Source organism: Platalea leucorodia (genome assembly GCF_965183815.1).
Source record: "Platalea leucorodia genome assembly, chromosome: Z".
NCBI lineage: Eukaryota > Metazoa > Chordata > Aves > Pelecaniformes > Threskiornithidae > Platalea > Platalea leucorodia.
In genome coordinates, this window is record NC_138858.1 from 39,231,685 (window position 1) to 39,258,319 (window position 26,635).

Below are 26,635 nucleotides of genomic sequence, written 5' to 3' on the forward strand. Positions count from 1 at the left end.
TGCATATCCTTTATCTTTTCATCTAAATACAGAGTAATGTGTGGTTAATGCTGAGGAAATTGTCAAAATGTTTAATCCACATGTCTTCAGTTTATGCTCCCTGTTGGATCTATTCATATTGTTTATAACAGTGTCAAGAGGCTTTTCCAGAAGAAAAAATCAAACCAAAGATCTTCAAAGCAATTAATTAATTGAAATCCACAATAGTACAATTTTGTACTACCTATATATCTTTCCCTGCACATTCGCACAGTGGAATCAAACACTATCCACACAAATAGTTTGGAAATACCAGATTTCATAATGGTTCTTCCATTATATGCAGGTTATTTACATAATGAATTACCACTCAATAAAAATTCCATCATTTAAAATTTCATAAAGAAGGAAATTAGTGATCCACATCTGAAGCAAGCACAGATCAAGTTAATTGTGTGTGCATGTTACACGGCGAGGATTTTAAGCATTAAGTAAACTACCATTAAATGATTTGGAAAGTAAACAAACCTCAGTGTTCCTTTGTTCACAAATACACATGCCATCTAATCTGCTACAAATATTGGCATTAGATACAGTCACACTCATAAATATAATAGCACACAGTACTGGTCCTTTAAAATTCTTACAGCCGTGCAATGTGCCCTATTTAAGATTAAACTTATTGTTTTTAAAAGGTCCAGTTTATATAACAGAATTAAATTTCCATTCTGCTTTAATAATCATTAAATGTTATACACACTGAGGACAAACTGGCCTTTATTCTACAAATACATGTCCATATATTGACATGTCTGCAGCCACACAAGAATTCCCAAGCCCAGGTTCAGTGGAGTAGTCTCAATCACAAACACTTTTGCCAGATCTAGGCATTAGACTGTCAACTTCTCTTTGGGTACAGAATCATTAACAGGGTTGAGTACCTTGCACAACCCTCACTAGAGCTTCTCAATATTAAAGTGATATTTAACAATGATTCAGAAATTCAGAAATTCTGTACCAGCAGCAGCACAGATTGCGGACAAGACCGAAATGCCATAACATGGAAAGTGCTGGAAAATAAAGGATGGTTCTGATTTTCTGCTGTGCTTTGGCTTAGAGTCTTTCACAATTATGGCCACAGTAGTCTGGGCTGGCTGCCAAAGGCGCAGAAAGGGTATCTGGAAGCTGGATGTGACACCAAAGTTTATGGTGGTACGCACATGGAAACTTGTGTATTTGTGTGTAAATCGCTCCACCTCTGTGCACACAGGAAAGAGCGTGGACTGATGCACATGTGAACACTCTCCCTTCCTTTTGCAGTATCGCCTATTTTAAGTGCAGTGCTTGTTGTTTGAATGGTGGGTCTCAGCACTCGTGGGAACAGAGGTTTGGGCCCTGATCATTTTCATACCAATCACCAAAATATGCTGCTCAGCAAAGCTGCTGGTGCTCTTAAAGGGTTAAGCAGTTCAACCCTATCAACAAGGGGGTGAAAACATTTTGTGTGCGCTTCCCTAGTCTTGTCCCATCCTCAGGAGGAACTTCAGCCCTAAATACGGCTTTCCAGACTGCGGAAGTATTCCTGTATGATGCTCAACTTGTACACTGTACATCTACAGTATTCAAAGTGTCTTTTAGTGATAACTTCTACTTCTCATAAATTATTTGTCAAGTAAAACCTGACAAATCCTTCACAGGCAACAGTCATTATCCAAGGACTTAAAAAAAGCTTGACTCTGTTATCACCACTAAAAAACACCAGGGACTTGTGGGTTTGATGGCAATAGTGGGCTGCATGAACAGGATAAAAAAGCTAATGAGATCTTCTCCAAACTTCCTTTCTAAAAGAAAACCAGAGGAAATCCAATTCTACAGTCAGTGATGAAGCTACTACCAACTGAAATTAAAGGATTAAAACAAAAGTGTGTCAAAAGTAAGTACAGATACAAGACAATATTATACTTAACAATAAATCAGTAATTAAATTATGTTGACAGTTACCTGTTACAGTATATACTCCAAAGATATGACACCATTTTTCAAACAGATCTTAAATAAGATCAGTAGGAACTGCCAAAAGGACCACAGAAAAGAGCATTCTTACTTTAATCCTATACACCAAGTCCAGCAAAAGACCAGAAAAAAGCAAGAGAAACTTTTGTCTGAACATCATACCATCCCACATTGCTCATATTCATTCTGAAAGCTGGTTGAGTTACAGAAGGAGATCTGCAGACGTGAATGTTACCCACGTGGTTTTGCAGAGAAGCACAGCACAGTGATTAGTGCATTAACAAAATTCCTGTACTCCTCCATGAATAATGTTGGACCTTATGTTCCAAGAATAGCACATACTTAATAGCATGGTATTGTTTTCGCTTAGTTTTAATGGGAAGCAGAACCTTAGTGAATAGATAGTGTGTCAGTTCTTGTAATGCTATATGCCATTCAGGTGAATGTCCTCTGGTATGATATTTCATATAAAAAATGCAAAGGCTTTTGCCTCAGACACACAGGTGGATTTTCTTACCTTTGGTTCCATTGAAATGAAGCTGTGGGTACCTCTACTTGAGAGAACTGACCTTTTAATTGTTTTACTATGGTAGAAGTGGTAGTAATCCTTCAGTGTTCCAATCTGTAAGGGGAGAGAAGAAAAAAAGAGAGGGAGATTTAATTTATGAAAACCAGTTTTCTGTTTTTCATTTCTAAAAGTCTATAAATTATGCAATTTCCTGTGTGCTGAAATGTTACTTGAATCCACTGATCATCTTTCAAAAGAAGGACATATGATATTAAATGGATGGAGTGTCCTTGAGGCATTAACTGCATAACCAAAGATTATAATTGAGCTGCTTAGTCTGGCTGTATCTACCTTTTTAATGTTTAATTTATATGCAGTACTTTAAGTAATTCTATATCAATCTATATCCATATTATCTTCAAATGGCAAGTATAAAAATCATCAAATGGCTATATGGTTATTAAAAAGCATTCCATCTAGTTTGCTTAAGGAAATGCACTGTAAAATGCACTAGATTCAGTTATTTATATAATTAAATTATAAAAAGGACATTCACAGCATCATTCACTATACAACAGGAATAGACTTCTCTTTCTGCCAAATGTGGGCAAGAAAGAAGTAGAAGAAAGACGGAAATGGTAACTTCATAGGATAATGACTAGCTCAAAGTACAAAATCAATTAATGCAAAATGGCAAATTTCACAACAGTACAATAAAAATACTTCTTATTCATCCCATCAGTACACAGTAGCAATGAAAATATTAAACTAAGACAGCCACACAATTTGACAAAGAAATTTTCCTTTCCAGAGTCATTAATATCTAAACATTCATAACCCGAAACTTTAGTTTCACACACCTATAAACAAACATTCAGCCTCCTTGTCTTTAGGGAGAATGTCTCTCCAACTCATTTGGAATTTGACCTTCTATTGCACTGCAAATCTTGTAAGACACTTAATAATTTAGTTAAAAGTTCCTTAATGATGAGCAAAAAAGGGACAATTGAGCTTACTGTCATTTCAAATTGAAATTCAAAGTGACCTCAGAAAACAGGCTTGGTTTTGCAAATAAATCTGAATGAAATCACCAGAAAGGATGGAGCAACACTCAAAAACTCTAATCTTAAAAAAAACAGTATCCTGAATTTGCATCTATAAGAATACACATGTAGGAAACTTGAGAGTTCAACAGTAAAGGTTCAAAGAGAACTGGAAATAAGCCATTGAAAAACTCCAAGAATATGCTTTTACAATATTAGAAAATTTAAATCTTGAGAAAATATCAAAGTAGACTGAGAAGAAATATTGATAGAAAATTATTATTCTCAAGGAGCACTTTAAATTTGAAAGATGTAAACAGCACAGGGGAATGAAGAACCTTTTTGGAAAAAAAAAAATCAACAATTCAAATGAATTCACCTAATGGGCAAAACTGCAACAGGGTCTAAGATATTAATCCCAGTCTATGCAGTTGGTCCATTGATATCTCCATTTCAGGAAGAATAACTTATGTTTATTTTAAGTCAAATACCAAAACATTCAGTCAAACCAAGTTAGTTTATCATAAATTAAATAGGAAGTGGTTTGACTAAGCCTAATTAAAGTATATTAGCATTGCAATAATGATTTTTATGCTGCCTTCTCTTTGAAAGGCAACTCCAGATGAAGTGGTGCAACTCTGTGGCATGGATGAGCCTGGTCTCACATCTCCACATGCAAGCCCTCGAATAAACCCTCCTTAAACATATATGGGGAAGTCTTCTTGTGGACACCTTAAAGAGCTGCAGGACCCTAGGCGTTCTGGAGAGGTCCTTGCTGACTAGAAGCTAGCCAATGTTATTCCAGACTACAAAAAGGGCATGAAGAAAGACACAGTGAACTACAGACCCGTTAGTCTAACCTCAGTTCGTGGCAAAATTATGGAGACGATTATACTGGGTATTACGGAAAGGCATATAAAGAATAATGCAATCATCAGGCACAGTCAACATGGGTTTACAAAGGGAAAGTCCTGTTTAACTAATTTGATATCCTTCAATAAGGTCACCCGTCTAGTGGGTGAAGGGAAGGTGGTGGATGTAGATTTTCTGGATTTTAGTAAGGCTTTTAATATTGTCCTTCACAGCACCCTTCTGGAGAAGTTGTCCGACTGTGAGATGAGTAGGTACACGGTGCGCTGGGTGAAGAACTGGCTGAAGGGCACAGCTCAAAAGGTTGTAGTGAATAGGGCCACATCTGGCTGGCGACTGGTCACCAGTGCCATTCCTCACGGCTCAATTCTAGGGCCAGTTCTGTTCAATATATTTATCAATGATGTGGACATAGGAGTTGAATGCACCATTAGCAAGTTTGCTGGTGATACCAAACTGGGAGGTGCTGTTGACTCTCTTGAGAGACAAGAGGCCTTGCAGAGGGATCTAGATAGATGGAGCATTGGCCTACAATTAATGGGATGAAATTTAACAAGTCCAAATGCTGGATTCTGCACCTAGTAACGGACTAATGCCAGGCACAAGTATAAATTGGGAGAGGAGTGGCTGGAGAGCAGCCCTGCAGAAAGGGATCTGGGGTGCTGGTTGACAGCAGGGTCAATATGAGTCAGCAGTGTGCCCTGGCAGCCAAGAGGGCAAACCACATCTGAGGTGTATCAAACACAGTATAACCAGCCTTTCAAAAGAGGTGATTATCCAGCTGTGTTCAGGATTGGTGTGGCCTCATCTTGAATACTGTGTGCAGTTCTGGGCCCCACAATTCAAGAAGGATGTGAAGGTCCTTGATTGCATCCAGAGGAGGGCAGCAAAGCTGGTGGAAGGGCCGGAAGGCATGTCCTGTGAGGAGCAGCTAAGGACTCTGGGCTTGTCTCGTTTGGAGAGAAGGAGGCTGAGGGGTGACCTCATTGATCTCTAAAGCTTCCTGAGAAGGGTAAGTGGAGAAGAAGGTGCTGAGCTTTCCTTCAGATCCGGTGACAGGACAGATGGGAATGCCTCAAAGCTGCGCCAGGGGAGGTTTAGACTGGACATTAGGAAGCATTTCTTTACCGAGAGGGTGGTCAAACACTGGAACAGGCTTCCTAGAGAGGTGGTTGATGCCCCATGGCTGTCAGTGTTTAAGAGGCATTTGGATAAATAATAACATGCTTTAACTTGGTCAGCCCAGAATTGGTCAGGCAGTTAGACTAGATGATTGTTGTAGGTCCCTTCTAACTGGAATAGTCTAGTCTATTCTATTCTACTGCATCACTTTTTACTACATTAACTAGAGTTTATTATGAGTTTAACAGCCTGTAGCACATTGGATGCCCCTTAGCATCAGGCTACTGTTGCACCCTTGTTGAATTATTATTATTTATATTAAACATTGAAATTTGGTACCAGGGTCAGCACCAGTGCAGGTGATGGCATGCTTCCCTGAGACAAAGGGGTGTAATCAGTCACTTGCTGGATGTTTCCTGGACTTGTCAGTAGCCTCAAAGAGAGTTGAAGTGCTAACTACTCAAAAGTGATGCTACTCTTGCTCCTTAAGTCCTCAGAGACCAGTAAAGTGCATATTCACCATATCAGAGTACTCTACAAAGGTTACAGACCTTTTATGGACCTTGCTGTCTTCAGAGTGAATTAGAAACCTACCACTCCGTGTGTGTGTGTGTGTGTGTGTGTGTGTCTACACAAGAACACATATTACTGAAAAGACACAGCTCAAGCAGGTAACTGTATTTTACCACTGCACAGAACTACATAAATAGAAAGGTCATATTTTAGGGAAAATAAACATCTGTCCTGTCTTGTGCTACACAGATCTCAATATCACCCAGTTCTCTGTGGCTTGTCTCGCACTAGTTTGAGGATTTCTATTTCTTTATTTATTTACCACAGATAAACTCTAGCTGACCCCTCTGATGGCATCCAAACCAGCAAATTTAGGGGATGACCTAATTGCACTCCTGGAGGTCCTACAGTTTAGCAGCACTAGCCACTCACAGAAGAGACTGGAGGGATCTGCATGCTCTACCTTCCAGCCAAAGGGGGACAGCCTGAGGCTTTGTAATACTTGACAGCTGTACTCCCTCTGAGATCTGGGGCTCAGGAGACAGAATTAAGCCCTTAGAATTAAGTGTGGTAATTGTAATGCCATGTCTTCCAGGAACCATCAGTTTTCAGATAATAACAATTATTAATAATAATAATTATTTAAAATGTTGAGATCTACAGCTTTAGCTCATAACTGTCAATGAAATAAAAGGATCCCAAATCTTTTAAATGGAATTTAATTCATATTCACTAACTGCCAGTGCCTCTCACAGTAAGGTAACACCAGTGTTATTAAAAATTTTATTGCTCTCTTTTCCCTTCATGGGAATTTACTTAGACCTTCCAAATCCTTGGACCACTTGGAGAACAGTTAAACCATGGAAATATAGCACAATAAAACTTATCATTATGGATGTTCTTGTTAAATTGTTTTTTATACTTTTAACTACCAGGTCTTAGAGGCACTCTCAGAGGAAAAGCAATGCAAAGACAGAAACACCAGACTGCAGAGCTAACTACCTTAAGAGACTGATTGCAATTTAACTGTTTTATCCTTGGGAAATCTTTGTAATCTCCTTTTTGACCTGGAGGACCTGATTTCTTTAAAAAGAAATAGAGAAACATTCCTGAGGAATTGCCTGGCCAAAAGCAAGGAGAATGGATGGTGGGGGCAGGGGAGACTTACTCTCTTTAGAAGTAATCTTCATCACTGAACATTTTAAATAGATATATACATATATTTTAATAGTACCATACTATGTTTATTCAAGGATGAAATAACTCCTGGAAGTGATAGTCCTACAATATCACAGTGGAATCCCAGAAAATCAAAGTATCTGCATATTTACATTACTTTTGTATTTATTAGGTCTTATTTTCTATTTAAAGTTGAGAAAATGTGTGAATTTTAAAGATAATATGAAACAAGAGCCAAACTTCCTAGGCTTGTCCTTGGAAAATATTTCTTCCATATGTAGTTTTATAGTCTAAGACAATATTAAGGTAATTTAGGACATAATTACTGAATTAATTCATCTTCATCCACATTGTGTCCTCATAAACTCTGTAAGGAAATACAAATGTGAAAGCTGCCTGTTAAATACACATCAAATATATATATACATATGATCACCAAACTGACATATCCAACTAAGCTCTGAAACTACAACTGAAACTTCCATGTAGCAGAAAATGAACAAGGAAGTTGTTCAAGCTAATGGGAAGGAACCCAAGAGATGCCTTCCAAACAGTTTCTTATCTAGTGGATAATTTTTTTTTTTTTAAGAGAAGAATCATCTAGACATCTGGCTGCAAAGAACACTTCTCCCAGTGGGCTGAATGGAAAACAATATGCTGTTGAGTTGGTGAATTGGAAGATATATTGTAAGGGTCCCTGTTTCTCCAGTCTTTAATGATTTTGGTCCTAAATGGATTGGGAAAGGAAGGCAGATCAGGTCCAAATCTGGTTCTGAACTCTATGAAGTGCTAGAAGAGCCAAAGAAGCACAGATCTGCTACCTCTGTGCAGACCTGGAACATAGACTGTTATAAATAGGTACAGCATTGTATCTCACATGGGGCTGAAGATCTGACCCTTCACTTCTTTCAGAATTGCAACAAACTTCCAGATTGCTAAAGTCCTTGGCAGAATGAAATACCAAGAACAGAGAGATGAAGAAAGTTTATCAGGTTTATTTACCATCATCTCATTTTGACAAAATCACTTCAACTATATTTCAAACTTTAAAATGTTTAAAATGTTGTCATATTATACAAGTACACTGGAAATGATGTTTCAGAGCAAAAATGAAAATGTTTCAGTCTGAAAAGGTTGAAACAGATTGTGTTGCTATTACCAGAGCTTTCTTCCCTGCATTAAATGCCATTGAAACCAACCCAGTATCACAAAGCATTTTGACAGAACCAAAGGTTGACACAGGTTACAATACCGCTTACGCTCCTTCGACGTAGCTGAGACCATAGGCCTTAATTCTGATCCCCGTTCGCTCCTTGTTATCCACAGGTGAAGACAGGTTCACTGATACTACAGAAAACTGTTGCTCCCTTTCCTTCTTGTGTTCCTCCAGACTTAGGAAGTATTAAACATCTTAAAACCACGGTTCTGATCTCAGCATTTAGGGGCAAGAAAGCCCTGCAGAAGCTGTTAGCTGTTCACTGACCTACTCAAATTAAAGCACCCATATCTGGAAAGGGCATGTTCATCCAAGACCTGGAACCTGATCTTGACTTGTATTCCAAGCAGCAAAACTGTGTACTGGAGTTTTTTGGGGGGTGGGGTGGGTTTTTTTCCCCATAAGATACTGCAATAGTGACCACGCTTTGCTAACCTCCAGCTTTCTTGCCCAAAACCCCACTCTTGGGTCAGCACTGACAGATGTCCATCACACTGAGGCTGGAGAAGCAACCACCATGACGGCAGCTGCAGAGCTGCTCCCCCATCTGACCTGCAGACTGAGATGGGGGCTCTTTCTCTCCCAAATATACCCTTTAATCACAAGCTTTTTTATTGTTTTTTTGTCATCAGAAAGGGGAATTTCACCCACTACGTGTCATTCACAAGAAATAATAGCAAAGTTTGCCCACATATGGCACACTGCAGTGAAGTGAAAGATTGGACTACTCTCAGTTTTGGAAAATTTGGGGCTATCAGAAAGATCAGTTTATGAAATATTTAGGAGACAGAAGCACAGGCCCTCCAGACCTTACTCAGCCTAAAACCTAAAATTCCAACTCTTAAGAAGAGGCCTCTATCCAAATATTTAAGCTCTCTACTAGTCCCCTGTTGGGCTGATATCCTACCCTGCATGAGTTAGTTAAAATAGCTTCTTGGATTACTACAGGCAGATAACATTAAAAAAAAATGCCAAAACCACCAGCACTACTGAACGCTATGGTCTTGTCTTGAGCTGCAGTAGCAAGATAATATTGTGCTGATGACTAGTCTAAAGGATGGAAATAATGGTGTTTAGTCTCTTTATTACAGGGGCTCTGAAGCTGTACATTACACAAATATCTACCAGGTGGGGGAAATAAGTGCACTTTTAATGTGCCCAAACTTAGTCAACTAAACCAATTTGAAGCAACAGCAGAACCAAAGTGATGTGGATATGAACACAGATTGTCACCTCAGACGCAACCCAGACTACTCTGAAGGGTTGAATTCCAGATATGCTCAAATGTCCAAGTAACCCAGTTCTCAGCTCTATTTTAAACCCAATTAGCTAACAGAAATTCGACAGCCCAAGTTGTAAAAACATCTCTGTATGAGCTCAAGGTAGGAATAGCCTAACTTGCCAGTTCATATCTTTGCTTCTCTCACATTCCTTTCTCTTCAGGTTTGTCTGAAAGGGAACCGATAGGTCTGCAGAGCGTTGTTTTTCCTGAATAGTGACAGTCAGAATAAGTTGGACTTGGTCTTAAATGCACCCCTCCTTCTTAGGGCCACAAAAATGATCAGAGGGATGGAACACCTCTGCTATGAAAGGCTGAAAGAGCTGGGGTTCTACAGCCTGGAGAAGAGAAGGCTCCAGGGAGACCTTATTGCAGCCTTTCAGTACTTAAGGGGGGCTTATAAGAAAGATGGGGACAGACTTTTTAGTAGGGCCAATAGCGATAGGACAAGGGGTAATGGTTTTAAACTAAAAGACGGTAGATTCAGACTATGATATAAGGAAGAAATTTTTAACAATGAGGGTAGTGAAACACTGGAATGGGTACCCAGAGAGGTGGTAGATGCCCCATCCTTGGCAACATTCAAGGACAGGCTGGATGGGGCACTGAGCAACCTGACCTAGTTGTAGATGTCCCTGCTGATTGCAGAGTGGATGGACTAGATGACCGTTAAAGGTCCCTTCAATCCTAAAGCATTCTATGATACTATGATTCTTGAAACATTTTTTGTGTCTTGTAGATGGAAAAAAAACTATGCTGTAATCAATAGTTCTTGTACAGTTTGTTAAATCTTTGGTCTGGAGGACAGGACAGTTCAGCTGGAAAAAGAAGATTCCCTTCTGAACCACCTGCATACGAAAAATAAACAAAACTCCAAAACAGGCAGATAAATTAAACCACATGGTTATTACAGCAGAAACATCACAATTTCCATAGAAATAAATCAGGTTGTCTCTCTTCACATGGTAGGAATATGCTAACACTTTACCACTTTACCATTGACATTCCCTCTCCTCCTGTTTAAATGGGGAGAAAAATGTATCACCTTACTGAAATAACATACACCACTCCAGACTTCTTTTGTATTTTTCCTTTGTGTTTCACCTATTTGAATGCAGAAATTTTGTCTTGGTACTTACCTTCAGCTGGGAAAGTACAGTTTGGCTTTTTAAACAGTTGATGCCAAAAATGAATAACAAAGCCATTACAATAAAGTAGCTCTGCATTATGTTCTTTTGGATAACGTCAATGCTGTTGCTTACATGTTGCTGTATGTTGCTTTAAAAATAAAGTAGCACATTAAGTCTTTCACTGGAAAAATAAACATAAGCTCTCTAGTCTTTTAACTTTTCATGTGCCTTTGTTAGTAGGATAAAAAAGTAACAATATCTTGAGGTCAATTATAATTCTTGATATCATTCTAATTCGGTATCAAGGCTGAGAGTATTTCAAAGTCACTTCGTAAACTTTAATGTGAAATTGAATTTTTATTTATCTGTTAGGAAGCTTTATAATTCTCAGAAAATACTACTGCAGCTAAACTAAGTAAAAATGCAGATTAAAAAGAACATAAAAAGAACATTTCAATTTGCAGTGGAAATTCTTTACATGAGTTGGTATATTTAATTTTGGATTATCTCTATAAAAAAACTTTTTCTAATAGGTTTTCTTTTCAAGGCTTTCTACTGTGTTCCAGAGTATAATCTAAATATATTTAGAGTCTCAATTCTAAACTATAATTAAAATTTAATTCAAATTAAAATCTAAATTTAAATGTAGAATTCTAAATTCCTAGTTAGAGTTATTCTAAAATATTTTTACAGTTCCAAAATTCTACTTCTCTAAATAGAGAAATATTCTATTCTAAATATACTGTAAAATATACTTAGCTATATAAAACAATCAAGTTTCCTCTGAGACTGATAATTGGCCTATAACTTTTACAAAGTTCAGGTAAACTGGAAAAAGCTTCCTAGATGTGCTGGTTTCAGCTGGGATAGAGTTAGTTTTCTTCATAGAAGCTAGTATGATGCTATGTTTTGGATTTGTGCTGAAAACAGTGTTGTTAATACAGGGATGTTTTCGTTATCGCTGAGCAGTGCTTACACAGAGTCAAGGCCTTTTCTGCTTCTCACCCCACCCCACCAGCGAGTAGGCTGGGGGTGCACAAGAGGCTGGGAGGGGACACGGCTGGGACTGCTGACCCCAACTGACCAAAGGGCTATTCCATACCATATACCTTACTTAACATGTGAAATTACTTGGAAAGAAAAGAGAAAAAAACTAACAACCAAATGGCAACATCAAATATTTTGCTTCATTAAAAAATACATGTTTTGTCATGTAAGACAACTAAGTTCTAGCACAATTATCTTTGCAAGAATGGGAAAGCATTAAGTCATAAAAGAGGTCACAAGTCTCAGGAGGTAATATGAATCTATAAAATAAGTTCAGATATTAGGAAGATATAAATTAGAACTGCATCACAGCTTTATTCTAATACATGCTAAATCACACTAAGATTTATTAATTTAATCTACCCTACTATACAGGATGAACAATCCTTCCAAAGAGGATTGTGGCATCTTTTTTGGATTATATATTCATATAAATCCTGTGGATATTGGAATGAAGATCTTTCTGCCTTATTAATTGAGTTGTGAAAAGAGGGAGAGGTTAGCTCATTTTCTTTAAAATAAAAATACACTTTGATTTTGTTTAATTACAAACAATGCTACTTCTAAAAGTGCAGGGAAAAAAAGAATACTCAAGCCAAACCATAGAAAAAGAAATACCAAAGACAGACACCTGTCAGGTAAATAAAGCCAACAAAAAGCTTCCTGAATAAAGACCAGGTGAAAATGATGTTTGGGTCTTACATGGATGAGCAGAGAACTGTGGCTTATACACCACAGGTCACATGAGACCACAGTAAATACATATTCCTTCAAAAAATTATGACAGAAGTAGAGCCTGTGCTTGGCCTCTACCTTTCTCTGTTGCACCTCCGAGAACAAGAACATGCATCAGTCTTTACAGGAGGACAAGAGCTGGCAGCCCTCCTTGAATCTGAACTGTGCTGTGCGTTGGTACCCCCTGAACGCTTGCTGTGTGGTACCACTTCCCCAGACACTAGGACATACAAATATGCCCTCAGTGAAGTTAAGAATTAATAAAATGTGAGAAGTGGAAAAGATCTGGACACTATGTTGATTGTTCAAACATTAAATTGAAAGAAATCTCACTATAGTACTTGAAATCTTTCTTTTAAAGTCAGTAAGGAAGAGTTTCATCCACTTCCTCTCTAGGACTGATAAATAGGTTGTGACTATTAGAACAATGTTCAAAAAAGTAGCTAAAAATTAATGAACACAGAGTCCTTAATTATGGGGAGGGAAAGTTTTTTTATAAAGTGCAGGTTTCATCTTCCAACAGATATATTAGCCTAAAAAAGTTGGTGGGAGATGGCAAAGGAAGCCATTTTCACATCTGTCATGTGAAATGTTACAATTTGAGTACAATGATGGATATTAATAATTGCAACCTCAGTGTCACTGAGAGGTTCACCTAAGGAGGCATCACAGCAATTGGCAAGTTCGTGTCCCTATCAAATAAAGCAATGCAAGGTTGCTCAGCAACCTGTGACCGTGGGTTTGCAGTTTCAGGGCAACATTACACATTTCATGAAAATTCTCAAAAGGAAATCAATTACTGCCTTCATTCCCATTAATCTTTTCTGTTGTTTCTTTTCAATACAGAAAGCAGTGCAATGTAAACTGGTAGTTCATGCCCCTTTTTGTGAAGCCCAATGAGTCACCACCTTATTTCTGCAAGTAAAAATGAGTGCAACAAAGTGTATTTATTTTCTGCTGTACGAACAAACTTAACCTCTGCAATATTTCAAGTGACTTCAACACAGTCATCATGCATTGCAAGTTCAAGCCGTAACAAATGTTGTTTGTATCTGCAAAGAAGCTGTTAGGCAATATGGTAATGCTTGTTTCAGTAAACAGGCCCCATAAAGAAGCCATCGAATAGGAAACAAATACCTTTAACATTTTGAGGGGTCAACTAAATTGCCACTGCTTTCTGAAATGTCTTTTCCCTTTCCTAACTCACTACCCTGTAATTTAAAACATCTAAATGACATACTGCATTGCCTGAAATGAGCTTTGTCACTATTTTATTGACTTTCAATCCTATTTCATGTTGAATCACTGAACAAATGTAAAATGATGAGAGAACGAGGACGGATACTCATGCAGTACCATAAAGGTCTAATTAAGCAGGAAACAGAACTGCCATATTCCATACATTATTAGCTACTCCAGACTCTAAGGATTATTGTTTCTTCATAATCTGTACTCTCTGATATGTAATTATAGTAAAGCATAAGAATGAGGCTTGACAAAGTTCTGACACTGCTATTTGAATCATGCAAACAGTATAAAGGGTAGTTAAGAAATAGGTTTTATTTTTTAACAAACTACAGCAAGAGAAGTTTCACAGCAAAGAATGTTCATATTCATTTCCTTTTAAATCTTGATCATTAAATATTTAATAAGTACCGTCCCTGTCCTGAAACTTGTAAACATCTGCATAGTCCCACTGGGATCAAGTCCCTTCTCATTTACAAAACCATAAATCAGAAGTAACTCTGTTGAAGCTAATGGAATTTAAGAGGCATAAATCAAGTGCAATCAAATCTAATGGGGGTACTTGTATGAACAAAAGATTTAAGAACTGGGCACCAAGTTAGATATACTGTTATATCTCTATCCAGTTATTTAAACATCAATATAAAACTCTTAAGCACATTCATAGCAAGAGAGTTTATAACATTCAAAATGACTAATGCAGTGACCTACAGTAGTCATACTGTTTCCAGTGAACATTTATATTGCCAGCAATAAACCTTTTCACGCTGTACTTTGTCTTACAAGTCTGAATTCAGCTCTTATTGGTCATAGTAAATACAATGTTTTCATTTAACTGACTTTCTCATGAGACTTGATTTAAGCAATTTCCTCCTCTATCACCAATATAATTTACTGAAGAGTAATAAAGAAGTGACTCATGGGAATACCTAGGGACTGAGTTAAGTTCATCTATGTGGTGTGTGTAGGCATTAAATCCAACGCTCTTTTACGGCGAACCTAGATCATACATCCTCATCTTTGTACTGTATCAAAGTCTGATGATCTTCCACTCTGTACGACATGCTTAACTGAATACAGAGAAGCACGCAACTTGACTAGAACCAGGCATGATGATGACACATTCACCTATCTTATTTGGTTAATGCTAGAGCTGTACAAAAGTTTAGACTTTTTTGTGTAAAAGTAAGGTTTGCCAGTATCCATTATTTACATAAGCAGTCTCCACACCCACATGTAATCTCATTGACTTTGATAAGACAACTTAAGCAACAACTATTCATATTGAGTAACAGTTTCTGGAGAGGATCTTATAGTTTAACAGTATGAAAACAAAATAATTCTCTCTTTGACAGCATCTAAGGATACACCTAAAGAAAAAGCAAGTAAGTAAGCAAACAAGACCAAAAAATAATCCCCCAAATGATTGTATTATGTGGCATTCAAACCTAGTAAGAAAAAAAACATCAACATCACCATAACTAATGTTTAGTGAAGATTTCAAAAAAATATTACAGCACACCAAGGGACTGTTAATTCTAGCATACTCATGCAATATTCCACTTAAAGCAGCTATTTGCAATCACAATAACAAAAAAAAAAGGTGACGTATTAATTCAGATATACGCAGGTCTCTCCTGCTGTACCAACTTCCATAGTGCCAGAAGAGAGATTAAGATTCAATTCAGCTTTCATTGGAATCAGTGGGATCTTCCACTAAGCACTTGATGAAGAAACATTTTTTTTTTTAATCCAGAGCTCAGTGAGGCCTACACTGTAGATTCAGATAGCATCCTAATATCTAGGTTCATATACCAGCTTCTAATTTATTTCAGACTACAGAGAAAAGTCAAGGAGAACTGATATCCAATTCATGATGAAGTATCTAAATTTACTAAAACCAATGAAAAACAGGTCACAGCTTTCTGACACTGTCCATTTCACACATTTAAAGAATATTCCTTGGTGGCCTTCTTGTTTGGAGAGCAAAATCTTACAACCTGAGGGCTGAGTGAATGCTTAGCTGTGTAACTGAAAGTAGATTCTCTCGGAGAAAGGAGAAATGTTTCTACTGTATATTTGTTTAACATGTTGGTATTAAATATATAATACCAAAATACTGAAATAGGGTAAAGGTGGTCAGTTAGAATGGTAGCAATGAATTGGATAAAACCATGTATTCTTCTTTATAAATGGATTTGCATTTCCGTTTTGAAACATTTGTTTTCATGTCAAATGAGTCCTACAAGATCAGAAACATCAGGAAATCAACACAGATTCCTGCCACCACTAGAACTGCTCACTGTGCAGTTAAGTGTGTCAGATTAATATTTGTAGTTGCCAGGCAAGAAACAGAAATTACTCAAATTTCACAAGATGGGAATGGTATTTATCTATAAGAAAGCTTCCAAAAGAGCAATCTGTTGCAATGGTAGAACCACTTATTGATAAGACCTGTGATGCCAACGCACTCCAGAGCCCCTTTAGGTCACGGGATGGCTAACTCTTTTAGAAAGAAAGGCTCAGCAACCCTGTTTTATTCCAGTTAACAGTTTTCCCAGGCGATGGCTCTGTGATTTGTCAGTTGGCCACGACCATCATGCACTGGCCTAAGAATTATTGGGAGGAATCCATTCACTGACAATGTATATTTAAACTTCTCTGAGCTGAAGCAAAGGTATTGCTTGGTCAGACAGGCAGAAAGGAGTAATGACAGTAATGCAGAGATGGGCATGTGTCAAGAGTGTCAAGGAAATCCCAGATGTTGTCATACATGTCCTCTCTGGAAATGACCTTGTACTTCAAATAGGTGTGAATAAAATCCTACTAATGTTGTGCTTTTGGCCCAAGGAAGGAGAATGATTTGGCTTACAATGGAGCAAAAGGGAATCTTCCAAGAGGAAAAGTGAAAACAGTATCATAGTTAATACTGTCATGCTAGTTAGGCCTGGAGCCCTTGTTGTGTGGCAGTGATGGGACACATCTGATCTGTTTGACTTTCTAATATAACTGGGATACCTGCAAATGCATTTCTAATATTCATACTAAAAAGCTATTGAAGCCTTTACCAACTGCAACTGAATACTTTGTTAAGCTAAATTTCAGAGACTCTCTTTAAGGTCCAGTGAGAGAAGTGTTTTTCTTCAAAAGGAGAAAAAGCTAATCTGAGCTGTAAGATCACTGTTCAGGTATCTGCATTGGCTTCACTCCACTCCCAACTGGTAAAACTACTGCTCCTTGTGCAGGACAGGCCTTGGTTGCTCAAGAGAAAACAGAGCTTACTCTGCAGTGCATTCCTGCAGGGAAGCGGTGCTACTCATTTCCTAGAGGGGTAAGGGAACTTTCTCAGCTTAAAGCCCTGCCATTGCTGTTCATTCATGCTTGGCTCACTGGAACCCAGCATACTCACAAAGTATTGAATTTTTTTCAAAGAAGTTTAGCATTTGATTGATTTGTTTGCTTCAGTTCAGCTCCATGGGTTACTCAAGATACGATACTTGAAGTATAAATATTCTGCAGTCCGGAGTGTGGAAGGAATATGGATGAAAAAGCTGAATAAAAACACTCAGTAAATTAAAGTAATTGAAACCAATAGAAGCAGTGGCATGAAATCTCTCACTTAAAAAACAGTTTTCACATTTCAGAACAGCTGGGTGAGAAATGTGATGTCCATTTTTAAAAGGAGATCTGAAGCACTATGGACTTGCAAGACACTACCAGGCAAATGAGTAGAAACTAAGAAATAAGAGAATTAATGGACACTTGGATAAAAAATTACCACTTTGGAAACAGTTAAACAGAGGAAAATTCTGCCTTACAAATTTATTAGTGCTCTTCAAAGAGGTCAAGCATATAGATAAAGATGGGTAGATAGATATACTCTGGTATATCTATATGTGGTAGATAGGTATACTCTGGACTTCCAAAAGGCTTTTGACAATGTCCTTCACCAACAGCTTTTAAGAATTTAAGAACCCATGGCGTAAGGTCTTTGCAGAAGCATGCAATCATTTAAAAGACTGAAAACAAAGCTTAGGAGTAATTAATTTGTTTATTAGAAAGCAAGTAGCTTCTTGCAGTGGGTGGAGATCCCTGCTGGAGTCCTGCTGTGGTCCATGGCAGAACCTCTCCTGAGACCTATATTATTTCACGAAAAAAAATTACATGGAAAAGGGAGCGAGCAATGAGGTGTAGATGTCAGCTATTGCTAACGATCATAGATGTAAAGACTGCGGCTGACTGTGCATGAGCTGCAGAAGGAACCTGCAAAACTGAGCGATGACAATAAAATGGCAAACTAAATTCAATGTAGACATGTAGATGAACTGATGTACAAACCTAACCTCACACTAAAATGAACTGTTTTGAGCTGCCCAGGACCACTGAGGAGTGATGATCTCAGGGTTATGGCAGACTAATGCACAGAAACTCAGCTCAGTAGAAGTCCCAACAGCAAATGACATACTAGACATGATCAATAGAAGTATGGAGAATAAAGCAGAGAACAGGGCAGTGTAAGAATAATCCAAGGTTTTGCCATACTTTGAGTACTGTGTGCAGTTCTAGTTCATTCTATTCAAAGAAGACATAGTAGAGCTGGAAAAGTTTTCAAGTGGGAGAAGAAAGATGGACAAAGATATGGTACACCCTCTGTATGGGAAATAGCCAAGTAAGCTAAGACTATTCAGTCTAGATATGACATAATTTAGGGGAAAATATCAGAAATCTAAAAAATCATGCATGGCATAAGAAGAGCCGACAGAGATTGACTTCCACCGTCTTTTTCAGTAGCCATCAAATGAAGCTAGTAAGTAACAAGGAAAAGAGAGGTGGTTCTTCATGCAGTGAAGTAGAAAACTTGTAAAATCCTTGCCAAAGAATATTGTGGATGCTGAAAGTTTACTTTTATTTGAAAGACTGGACAAGCGTCTGGACAAAAAAAACACTGAGAATTTCTAAGTAAGCAGAAACCATATCTGGCTCAGGCAGTCTCCTGTGCTGAAAACAGCTGAAGGGAGTGTTAGGAAGAAGCATCGGATGGTTGTTTTGTTCATTCTCTCCCACAGACAGTAATTTAACACCACTGCCATAGGGAGGCAGGGTAGATGGATCTTCTAACTGACCCAGAATGGCCTTGCATCTTTATGGGTCTATTTGAATAAAGACTGTTCACGTGAACAAAAATGTTAGAGGAACTACATCTCTACACCCTAGATGTCATACTACTGGCTTCAGAGGTGCGACACAGCATACATTTTCTTTCCTTTTTTTTTTTTTTTAGACATCAGGTTACTGTGTTAATATGCACTACAAAGAAAAGCTCAATAAAAGCAAAAAAATGTTGTCTAGGTTTATCCAGAGGGGAGGCCACATGCTACCATTGATTAAGCTAAATATTTAAAAAAGGAGAATGTTATCCAATTCTAGGCTTGAATTTCAGCCACACAGCACTACTCAGTAACACTTTCACTGCCCACTAAGCACTCCTGCACAAAAACCAGTGGTTTTATTCCAGTTTGAACAAGAATGAATAATAGAATGCAGCAAAGGTTTTAATTGTGACTTGTAACATCCCTATAACTTCAGTTTGGCCCTGGGAAACAAACATAAATGAGGCCCATTCCCTGCTGGCACAAAAACATCTCTAAAAACAAAAAAAAGGAGAAAACCCATAACTTGACCAAAAATGGCCCCTTCTTGATGGCTATCCCTCATTTAGAAGCGTGCTGTTTCCCTGGGAACAGATTCCTTCTATATGGAAGAGTCTATGCTGAGAATTTTTTTCTTTCCTAATTTGTTTAGAACTATATAATCCATGATCATGCCTGGCTAACGTGCCTTTTACAATCTCATCTCCATCATACACCACCACGTAATCCACAAAAATTTCCCAACAAGCTATTCTGGCAGGATTTCATAGTGTAGCTCTGACACTCTTCTGGACTTGCCAATGTTTCATTCCAAAGAGTTTTTCATTCTGTAAATATCAATCAAATTGGGTCCAGCATGTTGCCAAATAATCACTTATTGTATTAAGCTATATATCTCTGGCAAGCAGGATTCTGTTTGATCACATTTTTTCCTGTGTTTGGCAGGTGACAAAGAGCACCACAGTTCCTCACTAGGGATCATATGATTTATTCACATCCATGGCTGACATATGTATCTCCCCACTTTGTGATCTTACAATTCATCATTTGGTGAGTCAGACAAAGATATACTGGTCAAGCACAGAACCACAGAACACAGCTGCAAAACATGCAAATATGATACTGGAAATATCTTGCCTGACAAAGTCTAGAGAATTATTTATGACATTGTATAAAGCAGCGGGGAGGTTGTATACAAGCTGGCTGTCTTTTCTGGTCAAGGCAAAGAGATGTCAATCAAAACACAGCAACCAGGATGACTGTGGGAGTGGGAAGCCTATCTTCTAACAGGAAACCAGAAGCTACAGAAGCAAAAGTGAAAGCTGGGTCCCCCTGCAAATCTGCTGGAGAAACAGCTGAGCCACTTAAGCACAACAACAGATATATACTGGCCATGACTAAATTCAGTCTGTAAGTTGGAAGTCAGTGTGGGGAAAAAAAAAAAAAAAAGCTTTCCAGACTGAGGACAAGTAACAAAATCAGTTTTAAAACTGGTTAGTTTTAGAGTTGTTTAAAACTGGGGTAAAAAATCCACTGATGCCCACCTTAAGGTATATAATAGCAATCACTGATGATCCAGTCTAATCCAATATCCTCGCGATTGTTGTATTTATTTTGAGCTGATACGTTGCAAATTAAAAACAGTATCTATCCTCAAGTACTATTTGATTAACAGTCCCCCTCAAATTCCTGAAGTAGGGCATAAAATTAAAATATGGAATAGTAGGTCAAAACTATGTAACTAACATTGATATATCTATTTATTACAGCAGGGCAGCAAACGACTACCTGCCAGAGTTCCTCTAGAAACTGTTTTGGTCAATATTTCAACTAGTGACCTGAATATTGGCATAGGAAAGACACCTATTAAACAGACATGCAGAGAGGATCTGCAAGCACGTTCAGGGGCAGGAACAGAATTCAAAACAAACTGAAACTGTAAAACAAGGTCTGGAAAAACAGGGCAAGATTCAGCAAAGGCATATGCAAAGTACTACACCTAATCAATAATAATCTACTGGACAAATTCAGGCTGGAGAACAACAGGCTAGGAATTTGGCAGAATCAATCTGTGACCAATAGCAGATCACAAGCTGAACTAAGTCAACTATGTCATACGGCTAAAGGATAGACAAACGCTACAATGGGCTACATAAGTAGGAGTGCTGTCCTCAAGGCAACTGAAGGAATTCTTATGCTGTACTCATCTGTAATGGTCTAGCAGCTCCTTGCTCAAGAAGATGAGGATGATTTAGAAAGACCCAACAGCAAGACTGATCAGTGCAAGCCTGACCTATGCGAAACAAGGGAAAGGACTGGGCTTGGATGAAAAAAGATAAAAGTGGGTGGCATGAAGAGTGGAATGCTACAACTTTTCTGATGTTGCTACTCTTTACGTGCACAGAGGAACAAGAAACACAGGCTTTGAACTGCAGGAAGACAGATATGGCTTAGGCTTCACTGGGGCAAAGAGGATAACGAGCCACTAGAATCGACCATGCCCTGGCACTGTGGAGCTTCCTTACTGAAGATCTTTGAAAACTGGTTAAGTATCTGCCAGGAAAGATGTGGGCATCTCTGATCCTCCTCAAGGGCACTAGAGATGGACAAGCTGATCTGTAGAGATGGCCCCCTTGCCCTTCACTTCTACAACTGTCAGCCATTGTCAGCCAGAGGTTATAACGCACTACTGATTTACCTCAATACTTTTTAAAGATTTCTTCTGGTTCTTCTGTTTTAATCTAGCCTGGTCCACTTCTTTATGTATTTTGTTTGAGAGGAGCAGTTCCCACAAACATTGCCATTTGTAAGCTGGGCTTGCAACTAATTGCTATTCTTAAAAGTGTAATTTAGAGTGTGTTTACCTAAGGGCTTTAAACAAAAAATCATCACATAATTTGTAGCTTGACTACAATGCTGTTAAATGAGATTCTCATCTTCCCTCATTTTGTAACAACATACAAAGACTATTAGATTGCCTCTATCACCAGAACCCATTTGGCACATCCTTTTCTTCATCCAACTCCTAATGAAAGCTCACATATAGTAGTAGTAAGCTCTGCTCTCTTTCCTCCCTCCCATTTTTAACTGCACAGACAAGAGAACTACCGCTAAGTATGAAGTAATTAGCCATGGCATACCCTTTGTATTCTCCAATATGTGCTGGGTTTCTCTTTTTGTGGCATGTGAGCATTTGCAAGAATGTTATTTCAGTGCTTACATTTTCCAAAGACCTTTCCATCTGGTGGTTATTCTCTACCAGTCCCTAAATGTACTTTTTTCGGCCATGAATAAGAGAAAATTCGATTTTCCTTGGTGTACCTGTGTAACCCCACTACATGTGCATGTGCGTGCAGCTTAGAGTACACCTAGCTTTGATTCTTTTAATATGATAGGTCCTGGTACTTGCATCTTTAATACTCAGGACTTCATTAAACTTACCCCAGGTATTAAATTTTAGTAAGAGTGTACTCTGTTTCAGTGCTGTGACCACAGGCTTTTAAGGGGTATGTCTCTTCTGTTAACTGTCTATATTATTATTCTGGTGTAACTGAACTTCTTTGCACACAGAGGCCTACCATCCTGCTTTTTTGAGTCATCCGTGTAAGGTGGTGGGGATTATGGCAGCAAACTCCTTCCTTTGCTGAAGACAACAACCTTGCTTTAGGCTCTTTATCTTAAAATAAGCTCCCTTTTCTCTTAACTGAATGCTTTTTTCCTAGTCTTCCAATTTCAGCTACTTAGTTTGCAAAACTTCCTTTTGCCTCCTATCAGGAATAGATTTTGAAAATGGAAAACAGCCACTCCTCCCATTCTTTCTGATCAATTGATCTTGTTACACAATGTGTTCTGTGTGCCATCACTGGGACCTGAGGTTTGAAATGAACTAATATTTATTACCTCTTTGTGTGATTTGCTGGCTTTAAATCTATAAAATCCCAATTAAAAAAAAAAAAACAAAAAAACAACAACAAACCCCACACCTTTTCACAAATCACATCAGCATTTATATTATCTTAAAAACCACATCTGTATATCTAACAGTGACTCCTGGGCCACACCTCAAGCTTAGCACACTCAGGTGTCTTTTGGCAAACAGTGTGTATTCCTTGCAGGAAGAAAATTGGAGGAAAAGGGTAGTCTGTCACTTGCCAAGGGTGGGGAGTAGGCCACTAGACCCTGGAAGAGATCAGAAAAGAAAAATTACTGGAAGAATACAATTAGGAGAGCAAAGATGTGATGTGGAAAAGTGCTGACCCATCCTAAGCCCCTGCCTAGAATTAAGAAAGAAAAAGGAATAGAACGGATCTAAAGTTTACTCCTATACTAATTAACACAGCATTTCTCTCCCTTGTTGGAGCCACAGATAAGATATCTTTATCTCTTCCATTCTTCCATCACCTTTGGGGTATTAGCCGTTTGTTTCTCCTACTCTCCTGCACTGTCAAGGGAAGTCTCCTGCCTGAATGAGAAACTCCTGGCACCTGATGACAGCAACCTGAAACTGATGAGGCACCACTTTCTAGAACAGCACAAACCTAGAAAACCTTTCTTATTTTGAAGCCCACACATTTCAAGTCAAAGTAAACTCATGTGCCCAGAGTCAGTTACTGGAGCTCCTCCTCTTTCATCTATATAGACGAAGAAGTGAGGGGAAAAAGCTTAAGTCAACAGCTCAAGAGCACAAAAGCCTTCAGCATCGGAGCCTGGAGTAGCATTCCCAGCCTCTCAGATGCTTCACAAGTCATCCCTCTATAAGCTGGTGTTCCTTTCCCCGGTCTATTGGGAATATTTTAACACCAAACCACAAACTGATATCCAGTGAGAAGCTGTGTTTACAAGAAATGAGGAAATTCATGGGAATCAAGATGACATATCAGTATACCTTAATTTTCATGGCTGTATCAAAAGAAAGCTTCATTCTTTCACTGTATAGTAACGAACCTCCACGCTATCAACACAGTCATAATATTTATGCCAATTGTACAAAATGCTACGCAGACTATATGTTTAACCCTCTGCAGCTGCCAACAGTGAAAGTAACTTTCCCAAAACTCAGTGACAGATCCTTTGCTCTAAGAGAAAGGTCTGCTTAGTGCAGCCACTGAAAGGTAGAAGGGTAAAATATGTCAGCAAGGTGCTGCTGGGGGATGCAGTATATCTCAAATTGCTCCATCCAGTGTGTAACTTCGAACAGCTCCTAAGCTGCTTTGCATTATACTACCTTATCACAGTCCCAGAGGGATTGCTAGTCCAGACCACTTTCTTAAAAGACTCATGCAAAAAGAATAGAGGCATTTTTTTTCCATGAGACAAGGATTCACTTGCTAGAGAAACTACTAATTGCACTTCAACGGTAGGCCAGAAATGCCTGCAATACATGGGAAAAGGAAAAAAAAGTCAACTCCATGCATTTAAGTCCTGATGTTACATGTTTGTGCAATTTCAAAGCCCAGTGAAACACAGGAGACCTTGGGCCAATTCTTTTGTAGCTTATGCTGATGCTTCACTGTGTTTGCTCCATCGTCTTTAATGCAGCTGTGGTTATGCCACAGAAATGAGGTTACCAGTAACGAAGTACTCAAGCCTAAAGTTATGGGACAGGCCTTCAATAGGCCTGTTAAAAGAAAGCCTGTTAATTTGAGTGTCAGCTCAAGTGGGCGCTACTGTCCAAATCAGAAGCTCCAAACTGATGGCACTAATGGCAGCAATCAAAATCGCTGGCTTTCTGAAGTTTAACCTGCCCACTTGCATCGATCAGCAAGGGGATCTACTGCCTCTGTTTTTGTGACACGTAACCTTCGCGCAGTCCTGTGGGGGAAAGAGTTTTCCAACAGAAACTGAATAACAGTTGACACAATGATACATCTAAGTTGCTGCTCTATGCTTTTCCAAGCCATGGATGAAGAAAATTAATGACAGTCTCACTAGATTCATTGCAAGAGTTTAAGTATCTTTGAAGAACAAGCTTCTATGTCTACTGTCAACTTCACATTGGTAATGGCAAAGAAATACAGGATAAATGAGCAGTACCTTGGAACAATTTGTAGGAAACAAGAACCAGAACGTGTAGCCTGGAAAAACAGAGTAAAAGAGGATTCTTTCTCTGTTGCGCCATGTCCCCGAAAAATTACTGGAAAACTCTTTTCAATAAGCGGAGAAGCTAAAGCTTCAAATTCCTATAACAAGAGATGAGGACCACAGAAGTTTGAAGGCAACAGGAGTTTGCCAGAAGCTGTGAGTTGCAGTTCTCAATCGCTCACCAGCAGGTGATCTCAAGGCCTCTTTTAATGTCCCTTTCTGCCATCTATTTCTGACTGACTCGTCCCATTGTTCAGATAGGCTTTGTAGCTTTCCTGCCATCACCATGGCAATGAAAATGGACTTAAGAGGTATTTCAAGACTCAGCTGGGTATTCTCCAAATCACACGAGCACCAAAAAAAGGGGAAGCTAAATTCCGCCTGTTACCAGGAATGCACCAAATAACAAAAACTGGGAGAAGGGATGTTGTCCAGTGTTTATGATGCACAGCGTTCCTGTCTTGTCTTCCACTGATCAACTTAATGTACCTTTCAATGCCAGATTTCCAGAAACACAACCCAAATATTGCCTACTGTTAAGTGTTTTACTCCTAACCTACCCTAATCTCTCTCTCTTCCATAGCACCTTGCATCTCCACTCATGCAAAATTAACAGGGTGGCTGGTAAGAATAAGGCCTTCAGAACCCCTGTTTTCCACTATTCCCTTCAGCTCTAATCATGCAATTAACTCCTCGTTAGAACACTCCTGGTTTGCAACTTTGCAACTGCACCGACTTGACTTTCATTTTTTTTATACACAGTTTCACCGCCTCTTATTTTGATTATTTTAATTCCATTGTTTTTTCTGGGTCATTTGTACTGAGTCAGTTCTTTGGGCCAGCCATAGTGGGATTCGGATTTAGCTTTTTGCACTTTATTCTTAAAGGTGAGCTCACAAATTTAATTTAACGAAAAATATTATGCTTAATGCATTACACTAGGTTTTTTTAGTCTACTTCAGACTACTTTTGATGTGTATTTTTATGAGATTTGTAATTACCTTCTTCAAGCAGAAGTAAACAGCTTAGCTTTTACTGACACTTGCAGCTTTAATTATAATATTTCAGCTTACCCAGGAGAGATATTATCTGCAAAACCAAAGTTTAATTGCCTGGCCATAGCTGCTACTATATACAGACATGAAGCTTGTGAAGTCCTGCCTCTAACAGAGAATTCTGCTTTCTGGTTATCTCTTTCAGTGTTTTCACAGTGTATTCAGCTAAAAGAATGTCTTTCAACATCTCACACCACATACAGATTTTTAAATTGCTTGCAGTTGTCTCTCAATAATAAACAGTAAATTCTTGCCCCATTGTCATACACTTTTGTGCTTCCTGTTCTGTGCCAAATACATTCCTGCTTTTACAAACCTATGCAAAAGGCCCATAATGGGCAAATCTACCTCATCAGTCCAGACCATTCGTGACTTCCTTTCTCTAAAAGTTAATACGTTACTCCCTTTACCCATCTTTATCAAGTGATACAGTCTACAAAGAGTGATCAATAAGCTTCACAGAAAACGAT

General features: G+C 38.5%; 1 protein-coding gene across 1 annotated transcript in view; it reads right to left on the bottom strand.

Annotated features, from left to right (window-relative positions):
* The window catches only part of PCSK5 (proprotein convertase subtilisin/kexin type 5), a gene marked incomplete at its 5' end in the record, with an annotated part of 193,704 nt that overhangs the window by 164,101 nt on the left and 2,968 nt on the right, over nucleotides 1-26,635 (bottom strand). Inside the window, one exon of the mRNA XM_082335751.1 lies at nucleotides 2,510-2,614. Coding sequence (XP_082191877.1) covers nucleotides 2,510-2,614 — 105 coding nt within the window. The remainder of the gene's footprint in view (nucleotides 1-2,509; nucleotides 2,615-26,635) is intronic.